Source organism: Mirounga angustirostris, unplaced genomic scaffold, assembly GCF_029215605.1.
Source record: "Mirounga angustirostris isolate CCGP_5_RB_7025 unplaced genomic scaffold, mMirAng1.0.hap1 SCAF_10, whole genome shotgun sequence".
In the NCBI taxonomy this organism is placed as follows: Eukaryota; Metazoa; Chordata; class Mammalia; order Carnivora; family Phocidae; genus Mirounga; species Mirounga angustirostris.
In genome coordinates this window covers 86176270-86203831 of record NW_026991718.1, presented here as the reverse complement: position 1 = coordinate 86203831, position 27562 = coordinate 86176270, and the positions used below count along the sequence as shown (strand labels likewise).

Below are 27562 nucleotides of genomic sequence, written 5' to 3'. Positions count from 1 at the left end.
CCGAGCAGGGAGCCGGATGCGGGACTCGATCCAGGGACTCCAGGATCATGACCTGAGCCGAAGGCAGTCGCTTAACCAACTGAGCCACCCAGGCGCCCAATCCATTTTTTTTAAAAAGATTTTATTTCTTTATTTGAGAGAGAGAGAGTGCATGAGCCAGGTGGGGGGGGGGAGGGGCAGAGGGAGAGGGAGAAGTAGACTCCCCACTGAGCACCGATGCAGGGCTCAATCCCAGGATCCTGAGATCATGACCTAAGCTGAAGACAGATGCTTAACTGAGTGAGCCATGCAGGTACCCCTGTTAAATCCATTTTTTATCTTTTTGATTTACTTCTATATTAGGTGGGAATTTAGGGCCTTTGTGTATCCTCACTTTACTCATACCCATTCTCCCAGTATAACATTTGAATATTTTGCAAATAGTGTTTTGACTTTATATTGTTATCCAGTGAGCCACAAGTGTACTATGACTATATCTTCTTTGTTATTCACCCTGTAGTTCTCCTAAAGTAAACATTGACTCCTCCCGCCCACTTTCTCAGTCTCCTATTTACATTTCACTAATTCTCTAACAATTTTCTATTCTTTATTTAATTTATTTAAAAAATTAAATAAAACATTGAAGTATCATTAACATACAGTGTTATATTTGTGTCAGGTGTACATATAATGAATTCCATAATTTTATGCATCACTCAGTGCTCATTGTGATAAGTGTACTCTTAACCCCTTCACCTACTTCACCCATCCCTCCACCCACCTCCTCTCTGGTAACCACCAGTTTGTTCTCTGCACCCCTATGATTATTGCAGCATTGTTTATACTGGCCAAGATATGGAAACAGCCCAAGTGTCCATCCATGGATGAATGGATAAAGGATATGTGGTATATATATATATTTATACACACACACAGACACAATGGAATATTACTCAGCCATAAAAAAGAATGAAATCTTGCCATTTGCAACAACATGGATGGAGCTAGAGGGTATAATGCCAAGTGAAATAAGTCTGTCAGAGAAAAACAAATACCATATGATTTCATTCATATGTGGAATTTAAGAAACAAAACAAATGAACAAAGGAAAAAGGAGACAAACAAAAAAACCAGACTCTTAAATTTTTAGTAACTTTGTATTATGGAAAATGTCAAACACATATCAAAATGGTGAGAATAGTATTATATACACTCCAGCCCTCATTATTAAGTTTCAAATATCAACTTTTGTCAAAGAATGCAAGGTTAGTTTAATATTCAAAAGCCAATCAATGTAAGAATATGCCATATTACTAAAGGACAAACCCTCATAATGATCTCAAAAGAGATTGAAAATTTTTTTGACAAAATGCAACACTCTTTCATGATAAAAACACTCAACAAACTAGGAATAGAAATAAACTTTCTCAACTTGATAAAGGGCATCTATGAAAATCTCATAGCTGACATCCTACTTAATGGTGAAAGACTGCATGCTTTTCCCCTAAGATCAGATATAAGATAGGGATATCCTCTTTTGCCACTTCTCTTTGATATTGTGCTAGAGTTTCTAGCCAGACAAATAGGCAAGAGAAATAATTAAAAAGCATCAAAAGAGGAAAGGAAAGGGTAAAACTATATTTGTGTATGATATGACATGAACTATGGAATATAATTGCATATATTCCTATGGAATCCACATACAAATAGCTACTGGAACTAAAGAGTTAAGTGTTGCAGGATATAAAATAAGCATACAGAAAAATCAATTATATTTCTATACATAAGCAATGAACAAAATGATATTAAGAAATGAAATTAAGAAAACAACTCAATTTACAATAGTATCAAAAAGAATGAAATATTTAGGTATAAATTTTACTATTAAATATAAGACTTGTATACTGGAAACTACAAAAGATTGTCAAAAGAAATTAAAGCAGACCCTAAGAAATGGAAAGACACCCTGTTATGGACATATTGTTAAGAAGGCAATAGTTTCCAAATTGATCTACAGACTCGACATAAGCCCTACCAAAATTCCAACTTGTGTTTTTGCAGAACTGATAGTCTGATCCTAAAATTCATATAGAAATGCAAAGGACCCAGAAGAGTCAAAACAGTCTTGAAAAGGAAGAACAAAGTTTGAGGAAACACACTTCCTCATTTCAAATCTTACTAAAGAGCTGCAGTAATCAAGACTGTGTGGGACTGGAGTAGGGACAGATGTGTAGATCAAGGGACTACTAGCATTGAGAATCCAGATATAAACCTTTACATTTATGGTCAAATGATTTTCAACAAAGGTGCCAAGACAATTCAATAGGGAAAGGACCGTGTTTTTAATAAATAGTCTAACGTGCAAAGAATGAAGTGGGACTCCTTTCTATATCATATTACAAAGATTAGCTCAAAGCAAATCAGACACCTAAATGTAAGAGCTAAAACTATAAAACTCTTTGAAGAAAACATAGGAATAAATCTTTGTAATTGTTGGATTAAGTAATTAAGCTGGATCTGACATCAAAAACATAGGTGACAAGCAAAAGGGTAAACTGAGACTTCATCAAAATGAAAAACTTTTGTGCTGCAAATGATATCATTGAGAAAGTTTAAAAAGACAAACCATAGAATGGTAGGAAATATGTGCAAATAATATATCTGATAAGGGACTTGTATCTAAAATTGTATATTATGTATATTATGTAAAGAACACTTACAACTAAATAATAAAAAGACAAATAATCCAATTTTTAAAATGGGCAAATAATTGAAACAGACATTTCTCTGAAGAAGATACACAGAACACATGAAATACACTTTTAACATCATTAGCCATTAGGGAAGTACAAATCAAGCCCACAGTGAAATACCACTTCATATCCACTAGGATGGCTATAATAAAAAAGACAGATAATAAGTTTGGTGAGCATGCGGGCAAAATGAACCTCCTACCTTGTTGGTGAAATTGTAAAGTGGAGCAGTCACTCTAGAAAAGTTGGGCAGTTCCACAAATAGTTAAACATGTGGTTACCGTATGATGCTAAATTCCATTCCCAAGTATATACCCAGGAGAACTGAAAACATATATCCACACAAAAACTTGTATGCAAATTTTCATAGCAGCAATTTTCTTTTTTTTTTAAATTAATTTTGTTTATTTATTTGACAGAGAGAGACACAGCGAGAGAGAGAACACAAGCAGGGGGAGTGGGAGAGGGAGAAGCAGGCTTCCCGCTGAGCAGGGAGCCCGACGCGGGGCTTGATCCCAGGACCCTGGGGTCACGACCTGAGCCGAAGGCAGATGCTTAACGACTGAGCCACCCAGGCACCACAAGCAATTTTCTTTTTAAAAGATTTTATTTATTTTATTTAAAGAGAAGAGGGGAGAGACTGAGGCAGAGGGAGGGAGAGAGACTCTCAAGCAGACTCCCCACTGAGCACGGAGCTGGATGTGGGGCTCCATCTCATGATCCCAAGATTACGACCTGAACTGAAATCAAGAGTTGGAGGCTTAACTAACTGAGCCACCCAGGCGCCCTGCAGCAATTTTCTTTATAGCTGAAAGTTGGAAACACCAAAATGTCCACCAGCTGATGAATATACAAAACATGGCATTCATACAAATGATTACTATTCAGCAGTAAAAGAGAATGAGTACTGCTGCATGCTACAATGCAAATGACCTTGAAAACATTATGCCAGTGTAGGAAGTCAGTCACAGAAGACCACACATATGATTCTATTTATATGAAAAGTGTAGAATAGGCAGCTCTAAAGACAGAGGATTAGTGGCTACCCAGGGTTGAGGTGGGCTAAGGGAGTGACTGCCAACGGGTAGGGAGTTTCTTTTTTGAGGGTAATAATTTCAGATTGTGGGGATGGTCTCACAACTCTGTGACTGTACTAAAACCATTGAATTGTACATGTTCAACAAAGGAACTTTATGGTATGTAAATTATATGTCAACAAATATGTAAAAAACAAAATAATGTATAAATGGTGTTAGAAGAAAAGATGTATGCTTATGGTATAGATGGCAAAGAATACATAGAATGAAAATGTTTGAGTAGATAAGAAAACAACTCTCAACTCCTTGTCAACCCTCTTTCACTCACACTCTCAACCACCCTGTCCGTCTCATATTAATTTGGATCAAATATGATTTCAACTATAAATATTTCAGCATGTTTTAAAAATAACTTTTTAAACATAGACATATTATCATAACCAAACAAACATATTTCCTTTGTCTAAAGTATTTTGTCAGTGTTCACATTTCCACTTCCAACATCTTTTAATAAAATTTTACACTTCAGCTTCATCAAATAACCCACTAGTGCCATTTTTTTTTCTTCCTGGAGAATCCCCCTTTGGAGCCTTAGCTCCTGGTTCTTCCTCTTGGAGCTCCAGGCATGCTCACAGCAGGCACCCTGGGACCACTCCTCAGCACTCTCCTGTGCTTGGTCTCCTTTCCTGGATGCCTCTCTTTTACTTCTGGTCTCTCTCAGCCTTCTGGAGCATATTCTCTCAACATGAAAGGCTGCATGTGAAGTCATGTTTTCTCCAATTCTTAAGGATCTGAAAAAGTCTGTGTTCTCCCACTTAATTGAAAGTTTGTTTGTAGAATCTCAGGTTGCAAATCATTTTGACTCAGAATTTTGAAGGAATTTCTCCAAGGTCTTCTGGTGTGCTGTGTTGCTGTTTGAGAGGTTTGATGCAATTTTCCTTCTCTTCCTGTGTGTGTAACTTGCTTTTTTCTCTTTGGAAACTTTTTTCTTTTGTCAATTTTGTTTTAACATTTAGCAATTATTACATTGAATAATATAAATTTCTCTCCATGCATACCATTTAACTGCATCCAAAAAGAGATGATTTTTCTCTCTCTCTCTTTTTTTATTTCTTGGTTTGAGCTGTATGGGTCCACTTACAAGTGGATTTTTTTTTTTATGCAGTACAGTCCTGTAAATGTATCTTCTCTTTCTTATTTTTTAAAATTGTAGTTGACATACAGTGTTATATTAGTTTCAGGTATACAACATAGTGATTCAACATTTCTATACATTATGCAATGCTCACCACAAGTGTAGTCACCATCTGGCATTGGAAACTTTTTTTTTAATGTATGGTATATTAATTTATTCAATATTTATGACCACTATAAACTTCTGGTGAGGTGGATATTAACTCAAACATGAAGCAAACATTTACTAATACCTACTGTGTGCTAGGCTTTGGACTACCTATACCAAAAAAAAAAAAAAAAAGATTTATTTATTTGGGGGGAGGGGCAGAGGGAGAGTGAGAGAGAAACTTTAGCAGACTTTCGTGCTGAGCGCAGAGCTTGATGTGGGGCTTGATCCCATGACCCTGAGATCACAATCTGGGCCAAAACCCAAGAGTCGGGACACTCAACTGACTGCACCGCCCAGGCACCCCTGTCACTGGAAACTTTTTAGGAACGCTTTCTGGTCTAGAAAGTTGTAACACTATGCCTTTATTACACTGGGTCTCTGATAAGTCTTTTATTTTAGACTCCTGGCTTTTAGTTTTATAAACTTTTCTTGTAGTATTTCTTTGAAAATTTCTTCCTGTTTTCTTATTTATAGAGACCAGAGACTCCTATTAAATCCTGAGCTTAGAATCTTTTTAATAGTTGCTTTTTTGTTCACTTCCTTATAATTTTTTGAACTTTAGTTTCAAGAGTTCATTCTACATTTTTAATTGCTCATTTTCATTAAACAAGAGCTGATCATGTTCCATGAAACCTGGATTCTAGTCCTAGCTTGGGGCAGATTGTAAAGTTTTAAAAAACAAGAGGTGATTATTAGGGGCATGTGCAGGTAAATGTTACATTCACTTGCTGATTATTAAAATCACTTACTCATTCAGCGCATTTATTGAGTGCTATGTGCCATGCACTGAAGGACAAAAGGGACAAAAAGTAAAGTGAATTAGTAAACCTTTTTGCAGACTATGGAAGTAGGAAGGTAACACTGAAAAGGGGAATTAACATTGGAGTGCCCACTGTGCTGGGGTGATGATGTCTACCTCTTGCAGATAAAGACATGGGGGCTCAAACAGTCAAGAGCACAGCCTGAGCCAGTCAGTAGTGAAGCAGACATTCTGTCCAGGTCTGAGTGTAGAGTTTCTCCTCTCACCACGGCATTGTGTTCCAGACACCTGACAGTCACTCTCAAAGCTCATGTAGAAGTTTACTGAGGATGCAGGGACATAGTCTGGAACCCACTGTACCCGTCTCAGGTGTTAGAAGCAGAATTGAAGACCCCCGGTATTCTCACCCTGTATTTGTTACGTCTGCATGTCAGCTTAGCCTCCTTTGTGCTTTCTAGGTGGGCTTTCTCTGCCCCTTCTGGGCATTCCAGAGTTCCTGTCTTTACATACCACAATTCCAGTTACACAGAGATGTGAACCTGACTCTGTGGTCCCAAATCCATGTTCTTGAATCTAATCTATTTGGCTTGGGTTGGGGCTCTCTGCCTGGTTCAGTTGATTCTGTTTGCCCCTTGGTATGGTGGTGGGGCAAAAGTTCCCAGAAAAAGGGGTAGAGAGGATTGTCGTCATCTTCAATTCTAGGCAGATGTCTGGAGAGGTAGCCACTATGTGGGCTCTGAGTGAGCCCACCCTGAAGGGAAGCTGGGGTCATCACCTACATTATTGAAACTGAAATCGTATTTCTTCACCATATTCAATATTCTATTCACATGCACCTTTCTACTTTTTTTAAATTTTTATTTCATTTATTTATATTTTTTTCTACTTTTTTTTAAAGTAACAGTTTGAAGGCCACAACTTGATTTTCCCCCCATGCAGTCACATTATGAATGTAGGGGGAAAAGATTTTTCTTCTGTAAATAACCAAATGCTTTTTAACACTCACAGGTAAAAACGAGCTCAAAATCACCTGCAAAATTGTATCAAAATTGTTATTTTCCTTAGTGTGCATTTAGTTTGAAACAATAGCTGATTTTCAGATACCAAATCAAAATAGAATAGTCTTAGACCAAGTTGCGACCACTACATTCCAACTTAATCATACAGTACGAGTACTTTTTTGTGTGTGTCATGCTATTCACCAAAAACCAAATTGTATCTTTATTGGAAATTGCACTCAGTACTATATATTTCCAGTGACATCACCAGCTAATGTGGGGTTTATTTATTTTTAATAAATTAGTGGGAAGCCTGCTTCCCGCTGAGCAGGGAGCCCGATGGCAGGGCTCGATCCCATGACCCTGGGATCATGACCTGAGCTGAAGGCAGATGCTTAACGACTGAGCCTGGACCCAGGCGCCCCTAATGTGGGGTTTAAAAAGAACACAAAACACTGCTTGCCTTTAGCAAGGCTTTGCTTTGCTAGTTAAGCAGTTCAGTTACACCTCTCCCGACGTTTGTTTAAAGGAATATAATTCTTGATCATATACTGTTTGGAACATAAGCAAAACTCACTGTATACAAGAGATGTTTTACATAACAGAGGAGGCTGGAACTTGCGAGGTGCCCAAAGAAAGGCTAAGTGTGGCTCCCAGTTCCAGCTGGAAGGTAGATGTCAGGTATGGAAGGCACCATGATCTACACATCACATACCAAAAGGTTAATTTATGTTCTCTCAAGTACCTGATACTCTAGGTCCCAACTGTCTAAAGACAGTAGTAAGGGAATGTGCAATGCCAATTCATAGACTAACTCAAAAACTCCAAACAGACAATGTCTAACAGAAAAAGAGTAGGCATAAAAATATGATATGCAGTTAAACATATTTAATAGAAATATTAAAATAATCATTACATTTCCTCTTGCTGAAACCATGAAAGAATATCACTTTGTAATCAAAGTAATTTTATCATGCAAAAAGGTATTTTTGTTACTACATTCATAAGTAGAGACTATATTTCAAAACAAGTTTACACAGACTTCAAAAAGGCGTAGACTTACAGTGAAATTTATTTAAATACTATTACAGTTAAATTGTATGCTGCTGGCATATGCATATTCACAGTTTATAAAGTAAAAAAAACCCACTAAACTTTTAAAGTCAGCTCTGAAATGGATGCATGTTCATTAATACATTCACTAGTTAGGTCTATTCTTCTAAAATAGGAGGAAAGACAGATATAGGAGATATTTTGTAAAGAACAAACTCAACATGTCAGCAGCAAATTTCAGTTAAATTAAATCGGAAACGAATATTCTGAGTAACCAAAGTACAAAGTCAGTTCACCAGCTGAGAATGAAAATCAGAGTATAAATTGGAAGGCTTAAGGGAACTTTACAGAGCATATTGTGTGGTGATTTTTAAACAAATATTAAAAAGAGAATTCTCAAATTTATGATTTAAGAACACAATTTTGATCTTGTCAATAAAATATATTCAGAGGCATCAAAGGCGGGTAACACCACAAGACCTGTGAAAATGTGACACTGCCCTCGAAGGCGTCTTCCCGAAGTTCCTTGTGATGGGAGGGTGTAAAGCAACGGCATGTCTGCTGAACATGGGAAGCACCGCTCTCCTATTAGATACAGTGCTGAAGGACACAGTCAATGTTCTGGTAAGTTTTTACTGGGGGAGATGGAAAGAACTCTCAAAACAGATTCATGGCTTAAAAGTAGATGAACCCTCTCAAGAGCCTGGAGAGACAGCACAGAATCACCCCAAGGTAATGAGCTGGTCCCCTATGTTCATGCTCTGTGTCACAACAGCCAACACTAGGGTTTCTGACAACATAATGAGTTTTGAGATAATATATTTTAAAGAAAAAAAGAACAGTTCATTTAAAAGTTACTAAATAAAATGTTAAGTCTCATAATTAACTGCACATATTTGCTTTATAATCCCTTAATAAACATGTCAACTTTATGAATAAAGCATTTCCTTCATATTCTAATTACATTTGCTTTAACAATTTATAATAATAATCTATCTGCAAGTTTGCTCTTGCAATAAATAGTCTTGTAACATTATTTTCAAAACCTAAATTCCAGTTGGGACTGTACCAAAATTTAACTTTGAAATTCACAGTACTGCCCAGAAACAGGCAGGTCCTGAGGTTCCACAGGAGGAGGGAGTGACTTCGTTCTTGGTGTTTTCATCTGGCAGCATGCTTGGGAGGTCACAGAGTCAAAGGACTGTGGGCTGGTATCAACACTTCAGGCTGCTGTACTTTTACTTCATACTTTTACTTCAAGCGGAGACTTTTTAAATACATCTGACATACGTATGTACAAATATATGTAGATGTGAATATACACACACACTTTTGGACAAAAGAATGACAGCAATATACGTGAAACTTTTTTTGCCAAATGGATTCTATTTGGTTAATAAATAATGTTTTCCTGTTAATCTATCGAAGTCCAGACCAACTATGTAGATAGGATGCCCATCCGGAGGAACGGGAAGCATTTTCTTCCTCACCTTTGGGGAGTTAAAAAAGAAAAAAAGTGCATTAATCTTCTCATAACATACTTTGACGTTACAAATCTGTTCTTGAATTTTCAGTATTTGTCTTTCTCCATTAGACAATTCCAAAATAAAGACCCCAGCACAACTAAGTATTATTGACAATAAGGGGAATTTGTACATTCTTTTTATAACAGAAGACTTTATGTAACTTAGAAACAAAACCCAACAGTTGTGTGGTGAACCTCAAAACTAAACCAAGACAAACAAAAAACAACTGTTTTTAATCATTCCGAAATCAGGTATATGAGGTATAATTTACTTGTAGTACAATTCATCCTCTTTAGGTGTAGCACCACCATCCCCACCTTTTTGCCTTTTCTAGAAAGTCATATGAATTGGAGCACATCATGTATCTTTTGAATGTGGTTCCTTCCACTTAGCAGGATGCATCTGAGAATTGTCCATGATCCTGTGGGTATTGGTAGTTCATTCCTTTTTACTGCTGAGTAGGATTCCACTGTGTGGCTGTACCAGTTTGTTTTATTCATTTACCAGTGAAAGATATCTGCATTGTTTCTAGTTTTTTTCCAATTTAAAATAAATCTGCTCTAAACATTTATGTATGGGTTTTTAATGTTAAAAAATTTATTGAGAAATAATCTACGTGAGATTCACCCTTTTAAAGTGTATAATTCAGTGGTTAGGTTTGTGCAATTTTTTTGTGTGAGTATAGTCTTTCATTTCTCTTGGATAGATACCTCAGAGTGGGACTGTTGTTGTATAATGAGTGTATTTAACTTTATAAAATAATGCCAAACTTTTCTAAGGCAGTTATATCACTTTGTATTGAGTGTTCCAGTTTCTCTTTTTATCTTTTTTATGATCTACACAAACAAATCCTATCTTAAAATTCAGAAAAATTCTAGGCTTCCAAGAAAATTTCTGATAAGGCCTCCTTTACTGTTTTCTTCTTACTATGATTTGTACATTAATATATATGATTTGAAAGTTTTACAACCTTAAAAAAAGGTGAACATCTCTTCTCATTACATGTCCTTTCCCTCCTCCCCTTCCCTCCCCAGATATGACCACTATTAAATTCAGTATGCTCCCTTCCAGACACCCTTCTGTGTTGTCAAACACATGTATGTATCACAAATGACCTCAGGCAAAGAAGCATTTCCAAAATTTTACACAGAGGACTTCCTATAGTTTATAAGCCATTTTCTTTTTTTTTTTTTAAAGATTTTATTTATTTATTTGACAGAGAGACACAGCGAGAGAGGGAACACAAGCAGGGGGAGCGGGAGAGGGAGAAGCAGGCTTCCTGCCGAGCAGGGAGCCCGATGCGGGGCTCAATCCCAGCACCCTGGGATCATGACCTGAGCTGAAGCCAGACGCTTAACGACTGAGCCACCCAGGTGCCCCTAAGCCATTTTCATTTCTTTTTCTGTTCATTGGTTTTATCCATGTATTAGTTATGAACTGCTGTGTAACAAATCACTGCAAACTTACTAGCTTAAACAGTACACATTATCTCAGCTTCCATGGGTCAGGAGACCAGGTAGGAAGGGCTTAGCCAGATCCTCAGGGTCTTTCACAAGGCTGCAATCAAGGTGTTGGCCAGGAATGGGTCTCATCTGAAGGACTGACTAGAGAAGGATCTGCTTCCATATGCATGTGGTAAATGGCAGAATTCAGTGCCTCAAAGGCTGCTGGAGCCACAGCCTCAGCTCCTTGCCACAGGGGCTTTTTTTTAAATTAAGATTTTATTTATTTATTTGAGAAAGAGAAAGAGCACACCAGTGAGGGGGAGTGGCATTGGGAGAGGGAGAAGCAGACTCCCCACTGCGCAGGGAACCTGATGCAAGGCTTGATCCCAGGACCTCAAGATCATGACCTGAGCCGAAGGCAGATGCTTAACCTACTGAGCCACCCAGGCGTCCCCAAATGGCCTCTTTAATAATGTCAGCTTGCAAGTGGAGAAGGCGAGAGTCTGCTAATGAGACAGAAGTCACAAGCTAACCTAATCATGGAAGTGACACCCTGTCACCTTTGCTGTATTCTACTGGTTAGAAACAAGTCACTAGGCCAGTCTAATGGCCATTCAAGGGGAGAGAGTTACATAAAGACATGAATGCCTAGAGGGCACCATGGTGGCAGATTTTTTAAAAGTCAGTCTTCCCATAGTCTGCATGGAGAAGAGCTTCTAGAAAGCTGGAGGAAGTGATACTGTTAAGGGATGGAAAACTGGGTACTGACTGCTTTCTCCCATCAGAGGGGGTGGTGGCCTTGCTCCCAAGAATGATGAAAGCCAGGGGCTTTCATTTCCTAAATGAAATGCAGAGATCTCTGTACGTTCATCTGGAATGAATGGTGCACTCTGAGTATAAGTCTTGTGACACAACAAAAATTCAGCCGTGTCTCTGATCTGGCAGGACTCTTCCCTGTACAGACTGTTCCTGGCAGCTGTTCATGTCCTTAGGTAAGTAAGGACCACAGAAAGGCTGAGATAGGGTGCATTTGCTCCTGCCCTGAGTAACTGTTCTTTTCTGATAAGGTTCTACGTCCTCTGCAAACCAAATCAGACACTTACAGTGAGTATGAGTGTGTTCTCTTCCTGTCAGTCTGGAGATGACCAAAAAAGCTTGATAGTCTTGGCCTTTTTTCCTCTTTTTTTTTTTTTTCCTTAATTGAGGTAAAATTGGCATATAACCTTATATTAGCTTCAGGTCTTTTTCCTCTTTATTTACTTCTACAGAGTATTAGACTTTGGTAATGTTGTACAGTAAGTAACAATACACAGCTCTGTAAATTATAACCTAGTTGGGGAATAAAGATGTAGAGAAGCAACTTTCAGCTTTTACTTGAGCAGCAAAGTTGAGATTCCAGTCTTGCAAAGAGAAGCACTATATGACTGACTTACTTAGGGAGTGAACCCTGCTTACCTCAAGTTGTGTCTCAAGAAGAAAAGAAAAATGTAATCTGTGAACAGCAGTGGGATCTAACATGCAGGAAGCAGGGTGAGTTAACCTGTGCACTGCAGGCAAGCAACAATCTACACTTGTCAGTGTCTTCACATTACTTGTTTTGAAACTAATGCAGCACTTTGTATTTTTTTGCCTTATATAGAGATGCCACAGGGAGCTTTGAGTAGCTCAGGACACTTGCCTGGGGTGTGAGTTGGGTCATTAAAGGGTGTTTGTTACAGGGAGTTTGACATCATTTGCCAGAGTTGGATAACCTACTTTATCCCCTAAGCTAATGTTTCTCAAATACTTGTGACCCAGACCCACAAAAAGGCAAACATTTTATATCAGGAGCTGATACAGTCAGACAGATAGCAAATTCCACCCATATACCCAGAGAATTTCAAGAAACAATTCTTACCCTTACAAGATTCAATGTATTCTGGTGTTTGTCTCATTTTCTCAATTAAAAAAAATATTCTGGATGTGATTCACCAAATTAATTTCAACATCCATTAGTGATTAGCAACCCAAATGAAAAATACTGGTATAAACTCTATACAAAATCAGAGATTGTAAACACTGCTTCAAAGGAGATGAAGGAGGCAAGAGTACTTGTGCTTTTTACTCCTCTGATCCCATTCCTTTCAGTGCCAGAAGAGCAGCCCTCAGACTCTCTCTTCTGGCACCCCAGACATGTATACATGGTCTGTTGTCCTGAAGGCCTTGGTAAAGAAATGTCCTTGGTCTGGCTGGTGAGGCTCAGGACTCTTACTGCAGCATGATGACAAGTTTCCTGTGCATGACATTCCTTCTTGCAACTCAGACCTTTCACTCAGGTTTTCCTTATACATGAAGTACATTGCTATGCATTTCCAATGAAGGCAAATTCTTAAAGTTTCTATCAGAAAGGATCTCGAAAAATATTTCTTCAAGGTTGACAGTTATTTCTTATAGCATGCTAAAGACAGTACTTCACCAATGCTGCTGAGAAGTCCACTGTGAGCCTGTCACTCCTTTAAAGGCAATGAGGTAATGGGTCTTGTTTTTTTAAATTTAATTTAATTTTATTATATTAGTCATCATACAATAAAGCATTAGTGTTTGATGTAATGATCCATGATTCATTGCTTTTGTATAACACCCAGTGCTCCATGCAGTACGTGCCCTCCTTAATACCCATCACTGGGCTAACCCATCCTCCCATCCCCCTCCCCTCTAAAACCCTCAGTTTGTTTCTTGGGAGTCCATAGTCTCTCATGGTTCATCTCCCCCTTCGATTTCTCCCCGTTCGTTTTTCCCTTCCTTCTCCTAAAGTCCTCCATGCTATTCCTTATGTTCCACAAATAAGTGAAAACATATGAGAATTGACTCTCTCTGCTTGACTTATTTCACTTAGCATAATCTCCTCCAGTCCCATCCATGTTGATGCAAAAGTTCGGTATTCACCCTTTCTGATGGCTGAGTAATATTCTGTTATACATGGATCACATCTTCTTTATCCATTCATCTGTTGAAGGGCATCTCGGCTCTTTCCACAGTTTGGCTATTGCAGACACTGCTGCTATGAACATTGGGGTGCATATGGCCCTTCTTTTCACTACATCTGTGTCTTTGGGGTACATACCTAGTAGTGCAATTGCTGGGTCATAGGGTAGCTCTATTTTTAATTTTTTGAGGAACCTCCACGCTGTTTTCCAAAGTGACTGCACTAATCTGCATTCCCACTGAGAGTGTATCTTTCTCCACAACCCCACTAACATTTGTTTCTTGCCTTGTCCATTTTTGCCATTCTAACTGGTGTAAGGTGGTATCTCAATGTGGTTTTGATTTGAATTTCCCTGATGGCTAATGATGATGAACATTTCTTCATGTGTCTGTTAGCCATTTGTATTCTTCTTTTGAGAAGTGTCTGTTCATGTCTTCTGCCCACTTTTGGACTTACTTGTTCTTTGGGTGCTGAGTTTGAGAAGTTCTTTATAGATCTTGGAAATCTGCGCTTTGTCTGTAGTGTCATTTGCAAGTATCTTCTCCCATTCTGTGGGTTGCCTCTTTTTATTGTTGACTGTTTCCTTTGCTGTGCAGAAGCTTTTTATCTTGATGAAGTCCAAAAGTTCATTTTTGCTTTTGTTTCACTAGCTTTTGGAGATGTATCTTGAAAGAAGTTGCTGTGGCCAATGTCAAAGAGGTTACTGTCTATGTTCTCCTCTAGGATTTTGATGGATTCCTGTCTCACACTGAGGTCTTTCATCCATTCTGAGTTTATCTTTGTGTATGGTGTTAGAGAATGGTCGTGCTTCATTCTTCTGTATATAGCTGTCCAATTTTCCCAGCACCATTTATTGCAGAGACTGTCTTTTTCCCATTGCATATTTTTTCCTGCTTTGTTGAAGATTATTTGACCACAGAGCTGAGGGTCCATATCTGGGCTCTCTATTCTGTTCCACTGGTCTGTCTGTTTTTGTGCCAGTACCATGCTGTCTTGGTGATCGCTGATTTTAATACAGCTTAAAATCAGGCAATGTGATGCCCCCAGCTTTGTTTTTCTTTTTCAACATTTCCTTGGAGATTCAGGGTCTTTTCTGATTCCATACCAATTCTAGGATTGTTTGTTCCAGCACTTTGAAAAATGTCATTGGAATTTTGATCGGGATGGCGTTTGAAGGTATAGATTGCTCTGGGTAGCATAGACATTTTAACAATGTTTATTCTTCTGATCCATGAGCATGGAATGTTTTTCCATCTTTTTGTGTCTTTTTCAATTTCTTTCATGAGTGTTCTGTAGTTTCTAGAGTATAGATCCTTTACTTCTTTGGTTAAGTTTATTCTGAGGTATCTTATGGTTTTTGGTGCTATTGTAAATGGAACTGTTTCTCTAATTTCTCTTTCTACAGTTGCATTGTTAGTGTATAAGAAAGCAACTGATTTCTGTGCATTAATTTTGTATCCTGTTACATTACTGAATTGCTCTATGAGTTCTAGTAATTTGGGGGTGGAGTCTTTTGGGTTTTCCACATAAAGTGTTATGTCATCTGTGAAGAGAGAGAATTTGACTTCTTTGCCAATTTGAATACCTTTTATTTCTCCTTTTGTTGTCTGATTGCTGTTGCTAGGACTTCTAGTACAATGTTGAACAATAGTGGTGAGTGGACATCCTTGACGTGCTCTTGATCTTAAGGGAAAGGCTCTCAGCTTTTCCCCCATTGAGGATGATGTTCGTTTTGGGGTTTTCGTAGACGGATTTTATGAATTTGAGGAATGTTCCCTCTATCCCTATACTCTGAAGAGTTTTAATCAGGAAAGGATGTTGTATTTTGTCAAATGCTTTTTCTGCATCAATTGAGAGGACCATATGGTTCTTCTATCTCCTCTTATTAATGTGTTCTGTCGCACTGATTGATTGGCAAATGTTGAACCACCCTTGCATCCCAGGGATAAATCCCACTTGGTTGTGGTGGATGATCCTTTTAATGTATTGTTGGATCCTATTAGCTACGATCTTATTGAGAATTTTGGAATCCATATTCATCAGGGATATCGGTCTGAAATTCTCCTCTTTAATGGGGTCTTTGCCTGGTTTGGGGATTAAGGTAATGCTGGCCTCATAGAATGAGTCTGGAAGCTTCCCTTCTGCTTCTATTTTTTGAAACAGCTTCAGGAGAATAGGTGTTATTTCTTCTTTGAATGTTCGGTAGAATTCCCCAGGGAATCCATCAGGCCCTGGACTCTTGCTTTTTGGGAGGTTTTTGATCATGGCTTCCATCTCATTACTGGTTATTGGCCTGTTCAGGTTGTCAATTTCTTCCTGTTTCAGTCTTGGGAGTTTATAGGTTTCCAGGAAGGCCTCCATTTCATCCAGATTGCTCAGTTTATTGGCATATAGATGTTGATAATAATTTCTAATAATTGTATTTATTTCCTTGGTGTTAGTCGTGATCTCTCCCCTTTCATTCATAATTTTATTAATTTGGGTCCTTTCTCTTTTCTTTTGGATAAGTCTGGCCAGGGGTTTATCGATCTTATTAATTCTTTCAAAGAAGCAGCTTCTAGTTTTGTTGATCTGATCTGTATTTCTGGTTTCTAATTCATTGATCTCTGCTCTGATCTTAATTATTTCTCTTCTAATGCATGGCTTAGGCATCATTTGTTGCTTTTTCTCTAGTTCTTTAAGGTGTAGAGTTAGTTGGTGAATTTGGGATTTTTCTATTTTTTTGAATGAGGCTTGGTTGGCTATGTATTTCCCCCTTAGGACCACCTTTGCAGTATCCCATAGGTTGGACCGATGTGTTTTCATTCTCATTGATTTCCATGAATTGTTTTTCTTTGATTTCCTGGTTGACCCAAACATTCTTGAGCAGAGTTCTCCTTAGCTTCCAAGTGTTTGAATTTCTTCCAAATTTTTCTTGTGGTTGAGTTCCAGTTTTAAAGCATTATGGTCTGAGAATATGCAGGGAATAATCTCAATCTTTTGGTATCGGTAGAGACCTGATTTGTGATCCAGTATGTGGTCTATTCTGGAGAAAGTTCCGTGTGCGCTCAAGAAGAATAAGTATTCTGTTGTTTGAGGGTGGAATGTTCTGTATATATCTATAAGGTTCATCTGGTCCAGTGTGTCATTCAAAGTTCTTGTTTCTTTGTTGATTTTTTGCTTAGATGATCTGTCTATTGCTGAGAGTGGAGTGTTAAGGTCTCCTACAATTAACGTATTGTTATCAATATGACTCTTTATTTTAGTTAACAGTTGGCTTATGTAGATGGCTGCTCCCAGGTTGGGGCATAGATATTTACAATTGTTAGATCTTTTGTTGGATGGAACCTTTAAGAATGACAGAGTGTCCTTCTGTGTCTCTAAATACAGTCTTTAGCTTAAAATCTACTTTGTCTGATAAAAGAATTGCTACCCTAGCTTTCTTTTGAGGTCCGCTGGCATGGAAGATGTATCTCCATCCATTCACTTTAAGTCTGGATGTATCTTCAGGTTCAAAATGAGCCTCTTGTAGACGGCATATGGATTGGTCCTGTCTTTTTATTCAATCTGCAGCCCTGTGCCATTTTATGGGAGCATTTAGGCTGTTCACGTTCAGAGTGATATTGAAAGATACGAATTTATTGTCATCCTGTTGCCTGTGAAGTCCTTGTTTCTATAGATCATCTCTGTAAATTTCTGTTCTATATCACTCTTGGGGTCTTTCTCCTTTTATAGAACCCCCCTTAGTATTTCTTGCAGGGCCAGCTTAGTGGTCACATATTCTTTCAGTTTCTGCCAGTCTTGGAAACTCTGCATCTCTCCATCCATTCTAAATGACAGCCTTGCCGGACAAAGTATTCTTGGCTGCATGTTCCTTTCATTTAGTACCCTGCATTTGTCTTGCCAGCCCTTTCTGGCTTGCCAGGTTTCTGTGGATAGGTCTGACGTTATTCTGATGTTCCTCCCTCTGTACATAAGGAATCTCTTCCCCCTAACTGCCCTTAAGATGGTTTCCTTTGTTCTAAGATTTGTGAGTTTTACTATTACATGCCGGGGTGTTGGCCTGTTTTCCTTGATCTTGGGAGGGGTCCCCTCTGCCTCTAGGACACAAATGTTTGTTTCATTCCCCAGATTAGGGAAGTTCTCAGCTACGATTTGCTCAAATATATCTTCTAGTCCTCTCTTTCTCTCCACCCTCTGAGGGATCCCAATAATTCTGACATTGGAACGTTTCATGGTGTCACTTATTTCTCTGATTCTGTTTTCATGGATTTTGAGTTGTTTCTCCCTGGCTTCCTCTTTTTTCTTCTTTTCTATCAATTGGTCTTCTAGATCACTAATTCGTTCTTCTGCCTCACTTACCCACAGCTGTTAGACCATCTAGATTAGATTGGATCTCATTGGTAACATTTTTAAGTTCTGCCAATTCAGCTTTCATTTCTGCCCTTGGAGACTCTATGTTGCCATTAATCGATTTCTCCATTCTAGTATTGTCTTCACAACTGCTACCCTGAATTCCATTTCTGACATCTTGGTTATATCTGTATCCATTTGTAAATCTGTGGCAGAAGTCACAGTCTTGAACCATGAGAGATGATGGAGTCTGAAAAACAAACTGAGGGTTCTAGAGGGGAAGGGGTGGGAGGATGGGTTAGCCTGGTGATGGGTATTAAAGAGGGCATGTTCTGCATGGAGCACTGGGTGTTATACGCAAACAATGAATCATGGAACACTACATCAAAAACTAATGATGTAATGTATGGTGATTAACATAACATAAAAAAAAAGAAGTCACAGTCTCTGAGTCTTTCCTATCTTGGGGGTTCTTCCTCCTAGTCATTCTATTGATGGGTGGTTTGGGAATGGACAGAGTCCAAATTACTGACCACAACCCAAGCAAGATGCACCTGGTTTATAGGGACCTTAGGGTTATTGGCCTCTTGTTCTCCCAGCCTGTCTTCTGGGGGAGAGGACTGCCACACTGTTACTCAAGCAACCCTATTTGGGCAGAGTTGCCTTGTCCCCAGTTGGGGGGGGATGGGTTCAGTGAAAACCGTTTTTTTTTTTTTGGATTTTGTTCTCTGGCGGCTTTCCCTGCTGGCTTTCCGCGTCTCTTCCGAGAGTCAGAGTGAAGAGATGGTTTCCAACCCTCTGCCTCAGAGCAGAGATCACAGTCTGTTCTTCAGTGCACTCACCAGGCCACACTATCCCCGTTTCTGTCTGTGCTGCTATAAATTGCAGCAACCTGGGTTATGCGCCCCTCAGGAGGGCTCCCAGTCCTCAACTCCACTTCGGGCACAGGGGCACGTCTCTGCCCTTTGTGCTTCTAAAACCGCCAGCCGCCCCAGTTCGCATGTGAGGCCCTGCTGCTCCAGATGTCAGTCTGAGAGGCTGCCCTAAAGTCCTTTCCCCGCCATTACCAGTCTGTGAGTCTGTGCCCTGTCCCCAACGTAGGAGGCTTTCGTGAACTGGTGGTACAGGATCCTGACAGCTCCCTCTCCCTTCCGTTTATCTTCCAATATCTAACCACAGAATCACAACTCCCCGCTTCACAGCTCAAAACCAACTGCCTGCAATATTCTGTTTGTAGAGATCCAGATATAGCTTCTTACATCTCAGGCTGATTTTGTGGGTGTTCAGAGCGGTCTGGTAGATATCCAGCTCAATTCCGGGGACCAGTGGGAATAGGGTCCCCTACTCCTCCGCCATCTTTTCAAACTCCGGCAATGGGTCTTCTTTTGAGGACTTTTCTCTGTCCCTTTTGGTGGGCAGTTTCACTTTTATGTGAAGAGGTAGACTTCCTTTTATTTATTCTACTTGAAATTGTATTGAGATTTTTCAAATGTGTGAATGGATGTCCTTCAGCAGCTCTGAAAAATTTTCATTCTCTTCAAATACTGTCTCTACCTCATTCTTTCCTCTCCTTCTAGAACTTCAATTATCAAATATATGTTGGTTGTCTTCATTCTATCCTCTATTTCTATTACCCACTCTTTCAGTTTTTTCTTCCATTGTTTTGTTTCTCTCTGCTGAATTCTAAATAATTCCTTCTGACCTACCTTTCAGTTCAATAATTCTTGCTTAAGCCATATCTCTATCTGCTGCCAGACCATAACTATTTTTAATTCAATTTTTATAAGTTTTCTTTTGTTTGCTCATGTAAATAAGAGATAAGAAGTGAATAACCTTTCAAAGGTACACTAGTTTAAGTTTAATAATGGGGGGGGTCTTCCTATACGTTTATAGGACTTAGCAAAAAACCTGTCTTAGAGTTCTGGGTTTCTAATGAACTTCTTATATGTCTCCTATGCGATGATCGATAACATCTGTGTTACCAGAACACTTAGGTTAGTCTGTTTGAGATCTTTTATTTATTTATTTATTTATTTATTTTTTAAATTTATTCATGAGAGACAGAGAGAGAGACAGAGGCAGAGGGAGAAGCAGGCTCCCCGCGGAGCAGGGAGCCCGATGCGGGACTCGATCCCAGGACCCTGGGATCATGACCTGAGCCGAAGGCAGATGCTTAACCGACTGAGCCACCCAGGCATCCCTGTTTGAGATCTTTTAATCAACATATCCTCAACTTACAGGAGTCACTTGCGTGTTAGTAACATCTATATTACATTAAACATGCTGGGCTTTTAGAAGGATTATTAGATATGCTAAATATTTGAGATATCACTGAAGTATGTTTTAATTTAAAAAAACACATATTCTTCCTAAAGTCCTGATTAATTTTACAATGAAAAAAACAGTTTTAGCTTTGGTAGAATAAGCAAAAAGTAATATATAAAAGCAAATTTGTGATTTAGGATAACTACATTACCAAAAAATGTACATGATGTATTCTTATTTTGGATCTTGTGACAAAAATACTATTGCGGCTAAGGTAATGTACCCTACAATTAGCAGACCTGAGATTACTATCAGTATTGAGAACCTTCCTCCCTCATTATTACACAGATGTATTGTAACAAAACAGTTTCAAAGAAACAATCAGCACTACTATGAAGTATTTCTGAAAAACCAAACCAAAAACAACAACAAAAAACCTCCCCCAAACCACAGCCAAATCATCAGTCGTCTAGATCAGGGGTTCTTGAGGTATGGTCACCAGACCAGGTGAACTTGTTAAAACTGCAAACTTTTGGGTTCCACCCTAAATTTACTGAATCAGAAACTGTTGGGGGGAGGGGGGGTGGCCAGCAATCTGAGTTTAATCATCTCCCCAGATGATTCTGACACCTGTTCCATTTTAAGGACCACTCTCCAGCATTATCAGTTTAGTCCAGATTTTAGGATGTTAAAGAGCACCAGCATGGGGCACTTGGGTGGCTCAGCTGGTTAAGTGTCTGACTTTGGCTCAGGTCATGATCTCAGGGTTCTGGGATTGACTCCTGCAGGGAGTCTGCTTGTCCCTTTCCCTCTGCCCTTCCCCGTGCTCATGCGCACGCATTCTCTCTCTCAAATAAATAAAATCTTAAGGAAAAAAAAAGGCACCAACATGATGGCATAAGCCAGTCAAAAGTGGGACAACTAGACATTTTGGGCCTACTGATGTGATGTCTCAGAAAGTACACAACACTAACTATGAGGGATTTTTATCTCCCACCCTGTCCAATTACACCTGGATCTAATCAGAGATCTGACTTCCTATTTATAGGCAACAATGGAACAACTTAAATGCTATCTCAAAGTGCCAAATCCAGAACTGAGCTTCTGTAGGACAAATGACCAGTTTCTTCAACTAATAACTGACATATTACAAAAAGGAACATGGAAATGCTATAGATAACAAAAACAAAACAGAGCTTAAGGGATATCAACCAAATGCAATGTGTGAGCCCTATTAAGATGCTGTATAAAGACATCTGCAATAATGGGAACAGTGGGCACGAACTGGGTGTAGATGGCAGAGGAGTCTGATACACAGTGAAGTGTTTGCTGGGGAAATCATGATGTGTGGGATCTGCTTTAAAATCTCTAGCCTTGGGGCACCTGGGTGGCCTAGTTGGTTAAGTGTCTGCCTTCAGCTCAGGTCATGATTCCAGGGTCCTGGGATCGAGCTCCTCTGCCTTGGGCTCCCTCTCCCTCTGCCTGAAGCTCCCTCTGCTTGTGCTCTCTCTCCCTCTCTCTGTCAAATAAATAAATAAAATCATAAAAAACCCCCAAACTCTAGCTCTTGCTATTCCCCTGTCAAAAGAAGTCTGACCATGAAAATTGTTAAAGATGAGTGAGAGCTACAGGGACATGACAGCATTCTGCCTGTATTTGCTTGAAAAGGTCACTAACAAAAACATTTTAAATTAACAAAAATGAAACCATGATCCTTAAGTGCATCCTTAAGATGCAGTCTGAAATCAGGTAACTACAGCAGTTGTATGCAAATCATTTTAAAGGAGTTTATGAAATCACAGTGTTAAATCTATTTGCCACAAAAATCTAAGCTCCGAATACAGGACAGCTTTAAAACTGTCTGCCTTGAGAAACGGGACTGTTGGGTACGCTGTGTACCAAATGTTGGGCCATATGACTCTGCTGACTCTAGAATTTGGTGGGGGAAGGGGTGGGGGGGGGGAGGAGTAGGAAAGAATAAGCTAATACATGTTAAAAAATTATGATATAAAATAAAACCACATTCTTTGATAGAATTCAATCTAGAACTACATGTTTAATTTTCAAAGATCTAACTAAACACTGTATTGTATTTTGCTGCATCTTAAAGTTATATTATGTACTATAATTGCCCTAATGTGTTAAAACATTAGCTTTTCAAATCTAGTCACAGGTTACACATACGATAGAACTCACCCAAATGAACAAAATTTAAATGTTTTAAGTACAGCGTCACGAAAAAATTTGTAAGCACACACACAAAGTCTCAACCACAAGGCCAACATTTAGTGTAAGTTATGCAACAGGAGTTTTAATACTTTCCTTCACCTACCTTGAGCAATTGCAGTCAGTTTTCCCTTTTCTTCAGGGCTGAGCTGCAACATTGTATCTATAACAGGAAGGAGCCTCTCTTTCTCACTACCTGGTTTCAGGAAAATGAATTGTAGCAAGACATTCTTCAAGTATTCCAGGTTAGCTACAGACTTTTCTCGTTCCTGATTTCTTTCCAATCTTCTTATTTCACTTTTGAGGAGCTGATGTTGGAGAAATGAGTTAAAAATGAATTTTTGGAGCTTCAGGTTAAACATGGCAGACTGAACCCATGTACTCTTCTTCTCTTCCCCCTTAAATGCCCCCCAAAATAACTATAACGGAGAGATTAGGAGAGAAGAAAAAAAATAGATGAGAAATACCAAGAAATTCCTACAAGATGGGAAGCAGATAAAATGGAAGAGACTCAGCCCAATGGCTCACCCAGTACCACTGACAAGAGGACAGAACGGATCCTGCAGAAACATCAAGAAGTTTCTGCCTCAAAGTACAGGGGAGCATGGGAACTGGGGTCAAAAACTGAGGACTGATGTCAAGTCCTCAGTTTTGGTTGGTACCATGATGTTCCCTTCACCTCCTATTCTCTACAGAAAGTAAACTAGTGGGCTCAGGGCCGTGGGATAAGGCACACTGCAGAGGGCAAGCACAGCTTGAAACCAGGGCCTAAAGTAAATATCTACATCCACCACTGACCCCTTTCCTGCCCTGCTCACAGACTGCAGGTAGTTACAGTGTCCACTGGGAAGTTGTATTTACATGATGAACGATGGCTGTTTTGTTCACCAAAACAAAAGCCAAGTCTATGACAGAGTGAAAATTCAGGAATGTAAGACAATCTAAAATACTACCAGAAAAATGGGGAAACAGATGATATGCAAAAGATGGTAGAATGCTGAAGTCTTTGAGGAAGATTTCTGGGTTGAAACAAACAAAAATAGTTATATTTCATCATTTTAGGTTAGTTCAGAAAAGTTAGCCAAAAGTTATTATTTAAATACCTAGTTCTCATTTTTAGGAATGTAATATCATAAAGAATCAAGATGTGATGGATGTGTCTCATCTGGAGAGTGGGGGGGAGGGCGTCAAGAAAACCAACCTGTTGCAGAGAGTATTTTCTGGGTGGCAGTATTTGACCTTACCTTAATTTGTTCCATAAGGATTGCATTGGTTGCTTCTGTGTCCCGAAGCAGGCCGTTTAAGTGATCGGCACTTTTTGTGGTGGAACTGAGCTTTTGAACCAATTCTTCTTTGGTAAATTCAGCATGCCATAGAGGAGGCTCTGCAAGATGTTGTTCCAGTAATTAATTTTCAAAATCAGAGATTACAGATGAAGATTCTAAGTAAGAAATATACCTAAACACAGATATTTTACTCTGCAATATTACTTAGGCCCACTCTCTCTGGCATTCTTCTATTCAATGTATCTCAGTTGGTAGGTTACATGTAACGTAACACAAATAAGGCAGAATCTCTGTTGTAAAGCATATAATCTAATTGAATTCAAGCTCTACGAGTGCCAATTCTTGAATTTGTTTGTCCTGTGTTTCTAGACTATTCTATCAGTTTCCCCACTCACACTCCTCTATGTCCCAAGAGTTTATGTTGTTTTACTTATGAACGAGGGGAATAATAACATTTCTATCATGGATGCTTGTAAGAATATTATATGAGGTGGGTATCATTATTCAAATTTTATAGATAAGGGAAAAGGCTCAGAGTTGACAAGTAATTTGGCAAAAAACACAAAGCCAGATGTAATTCTGGAGTCTGCTGCCATGCCTGGCAGGATCACAGTTTCCATCCACACCACGATTAGTGACCACAGACACAAACAGTCCTTACTCTAGATCCTGAAACTTCAGGAAGAGAACAGAGTCCCCCTGAATTGTGAACATTCATGACAGGTAAGACTAACATATACCGAAGCTTTACTATATTTAATAAATTCAGCACTACTACTTCACTCAGAAGAATAAACGAAAGCTGTCAACTTTTTAGAAGGGTGAGAGAATAGCTCATCCTACTTTCCGATACCACTACAGGACTTCCAACCATCTATTTCTGGCTCAAGCTTGGGGCAGAACTAGCATTTTATTTTAAAAAACTCAACTGTTTCATTCTGCAGGAGTTTTCCATTTGGAGTGCAACACTGAAAGAAATTTTCTTAGAGTAGCTCAAAAAAGCACGCATAACTTAGAGTTAGGATTTATTAGACAAGATAGTAGAGGTAAATAGGAAAAACATACCCAGTTTAGTTTCAGGAGAATTAAGCAGCTGTTCTAAAGACTGTGTGTGAGTGCCGGAGGAAGATACGGACTCCGTGTCGGTTGTCTCCATTCCTTCTCCCTCCTCCCGGGTAATGGCATACATGTCCAGAAGGGGGACTTCTGTGCTTCTCCTTTCTCGAAGGTTCTTCAAAGGTTGGTGAGAAGCAGCTGGACCTATTACATTTTTTTAAAAAAAGTAAGTTGAGATTGTTCAAAATCATGGATTCTACATTCACAGAAGTACACAATGAAATCAAAGTGATCATAGGAATGTCAAATGGTATGAGAGGGAATTTCAATAACTAGAAGACAAACGGTGCATAAAGAATTTCTAAGACTGCCCTAAAAATTTAGTTATTGACTTCAACCGTTTAAGTAATTTCAACAGGAACTATAAATTATTTGCTACCACCTAGGTAAAATCTACTATTAGATACCATAATAGAGAGGGCTATACTGTTGCAAAATACTGGCAGAAATTCTCAAACTAGACTCTGTTTTTGAGGATTAGGTATTTCAGATAGCTGTGTACTGACTCAATACGCCTGCTGAACTCTGCTGAGCAGATGTTCATTACTACCTTACCCTTTCACCTCTGCCGGGTCCTACCATCGCCCCCTCACATCTTCAGTGTTCAGCCAAGAAAAGCCTAGGACCCAGGGCAGGGAACTAATCTATTATACTTCCCCAGCTAGGCTTTCCTGCTTGCTGATAGTGAACACTTACATAGAACTGTAAGAATTATAAGGCACTTTCAAACACATTACTTTATTAATCCTGAGAAACCCAAAGGTCAGAGAAATTAAATGACTTTGCCCAAGGCATCATAGCAGGGTCAGGGACCAGAATTCTAACCCGTATCTTTTAACTTCCAATTTCATTTACTTTCCATTCCATGAAGTTGCCTCCTCCTTTCTCTCAAACATTAGCTTCCAGCTGCCTTTGTTGAAGCACTTTCCAGGATTTCTGATATTGTGCCAACTGCTTATTCCACTGCTGATTCCTAGATCACAATCTCTCGTGTGACTGTTGTTTCCCTGACTGATTACTTCCTTTGATGACTCTTGGCATAGGCTGAATTTCTTGAAGCTGGCTTCGGACCCTGATGAGTAACCCATTGGTGCCAATGTCCTGGTGACATTTTCCAAGGTAAATGCTATTAAGTATAAAGTTGATACTTAATAAAGCTAAAATGTAACCTCATCTTGGCTGGAATATTCCCATCTCTTCCAGGGAGTAGAAAGGAAGATACCAGGTGCAGCTGAACTAAATCTCCAACTAAGTAGAAATTTTAAAGGGAAGAAGCTATATTGACCAATCAATCCTATAAGTTCAGTGGGGCTTGGGTGTTTCTAAGCCTCTCACTATAATATTCCTAATTACAAAATAATAGATATATTTGATGACTAACAATGGAGAACACCAAACAGATTCAGTGAATACTGGGATTTGGACACATGTCATGAGACTGCAGAATATGTCTGAGTCAGAGAAAAGGAAATAGCATTACATGGAGGATAATAGATACATGAAAATCAGTACTGTAAGAGGTGATGTAGGCTGCTGTAAGTATAATCAAGAAGGGTTCAAATGGTTCAAATATCTTCTCAGTAAGCAAATCCAAAATTCCTTAATCACAGAATTGGCACTGGTTGTCATCTAGTAAATTTTCTTTTTTCTTATGAATTTGTGAAGAATGTATTTAAGTGACAAAACTATGTGAGAATGTGAACGACTGATGTTCTCATGCACACACACGTACTTCTTGTGGTCGGTTCACTCTTAACCTGGAAAAGCTGAGCTTCCACCTTGGAGAGCTGCTGCTGTAAAGTTTCCATTGTCTTTCTATGCTCTTCCTGCAAATGGCGCACTTGATCACGGAAGCTGCTGCGAAGGACCTCATTTTGGGATGTCAGTTGACTCACGGTCTGTGCATGTTCAGACTTCAGCATCATGTTCTCTGATTGTATTGAACACAACCTGAAGGGTGAGAAGAACTTACTTCATAGCAGATCTTTCAATTTGACATCCTGACTCAGCTTTTCTCAACTGGGTTCTACTTGGTAATTAGCCTTGAGATATCTACTAAATGTATGAATTAACTGCTAAGCATCTGTAATGGTACCAGCTGCGTTAACCATCTGGGGACTGGCTGTCACCTAGTTCAAATCATCTCTGTGTTCTGTAATTCAAGGAACCTCGTTTGAGTAACTATGGTACAAAGGTGCAGGTGAGGAACTTCCTTCATCACTTATCAGAAAATAGGGCTAGGGCGCCTGGGTGGCTCAGTTGGTTAAGCGACTGCCTTCGGCTCAGGTCATGATCCTGGAGTCCCGGGATCGAGTCCCGCATCGGGCTCCCTGCTCAGCAGAGAGTCTGCTTCTCCCTCTCCCACTACCCCCTCTTGTGCTCTTTCTCTCTCTCAAATAAATAAAATCTTAAAAAAAAAAAAAAAAAAAAAAGAAAATAGGGCTAAATTTAGGGCATAATATAATTACACTTTAAA

General features: G+C 39.1%; 1 protein-coding gene across 2 annotated transcripts in view; it reads right to left on the bottom strand.

The window, feature by feature from the left end:
- Positions 1 to 6778: 6778 nt before the first annotated feature.
- The window catches only part of GCC2 (GRIP and coiled-coil domain containing 2), a 66351-nt gene continuing 45567 nt past the window's right edge, over positions 6779 to 27562 (bottom strand). For both annotated transcript variants that reach the window (XM_064572675.1, XM_045885303.3), the window contains 5 exons: positions 26819 to 27036; positions 25036 to 25230; positions 23929 to 24068; positions 22791 to 22992; positions 6779 to 9415 (listed from right to left, as the gene is read on the bottom strand). In XM_064572675.1, the coding sequence (XP_064428745.1) occupies positions 9345 to 9415; positions 22791 to 22992; positions 23929 to 24068; positions 25036 to 25230; positions 26819 to 27036 (826 nt within the window). In that variant the 3' untranslated portion in view covers positions 6779 to 9344. The remainder of the gene's footprint in view (positions 9416 to 22790; positions 22993 to 23928; positions 24069 to 25035; positions 25231 to 26818; positions 27037 to 27562) is intronic.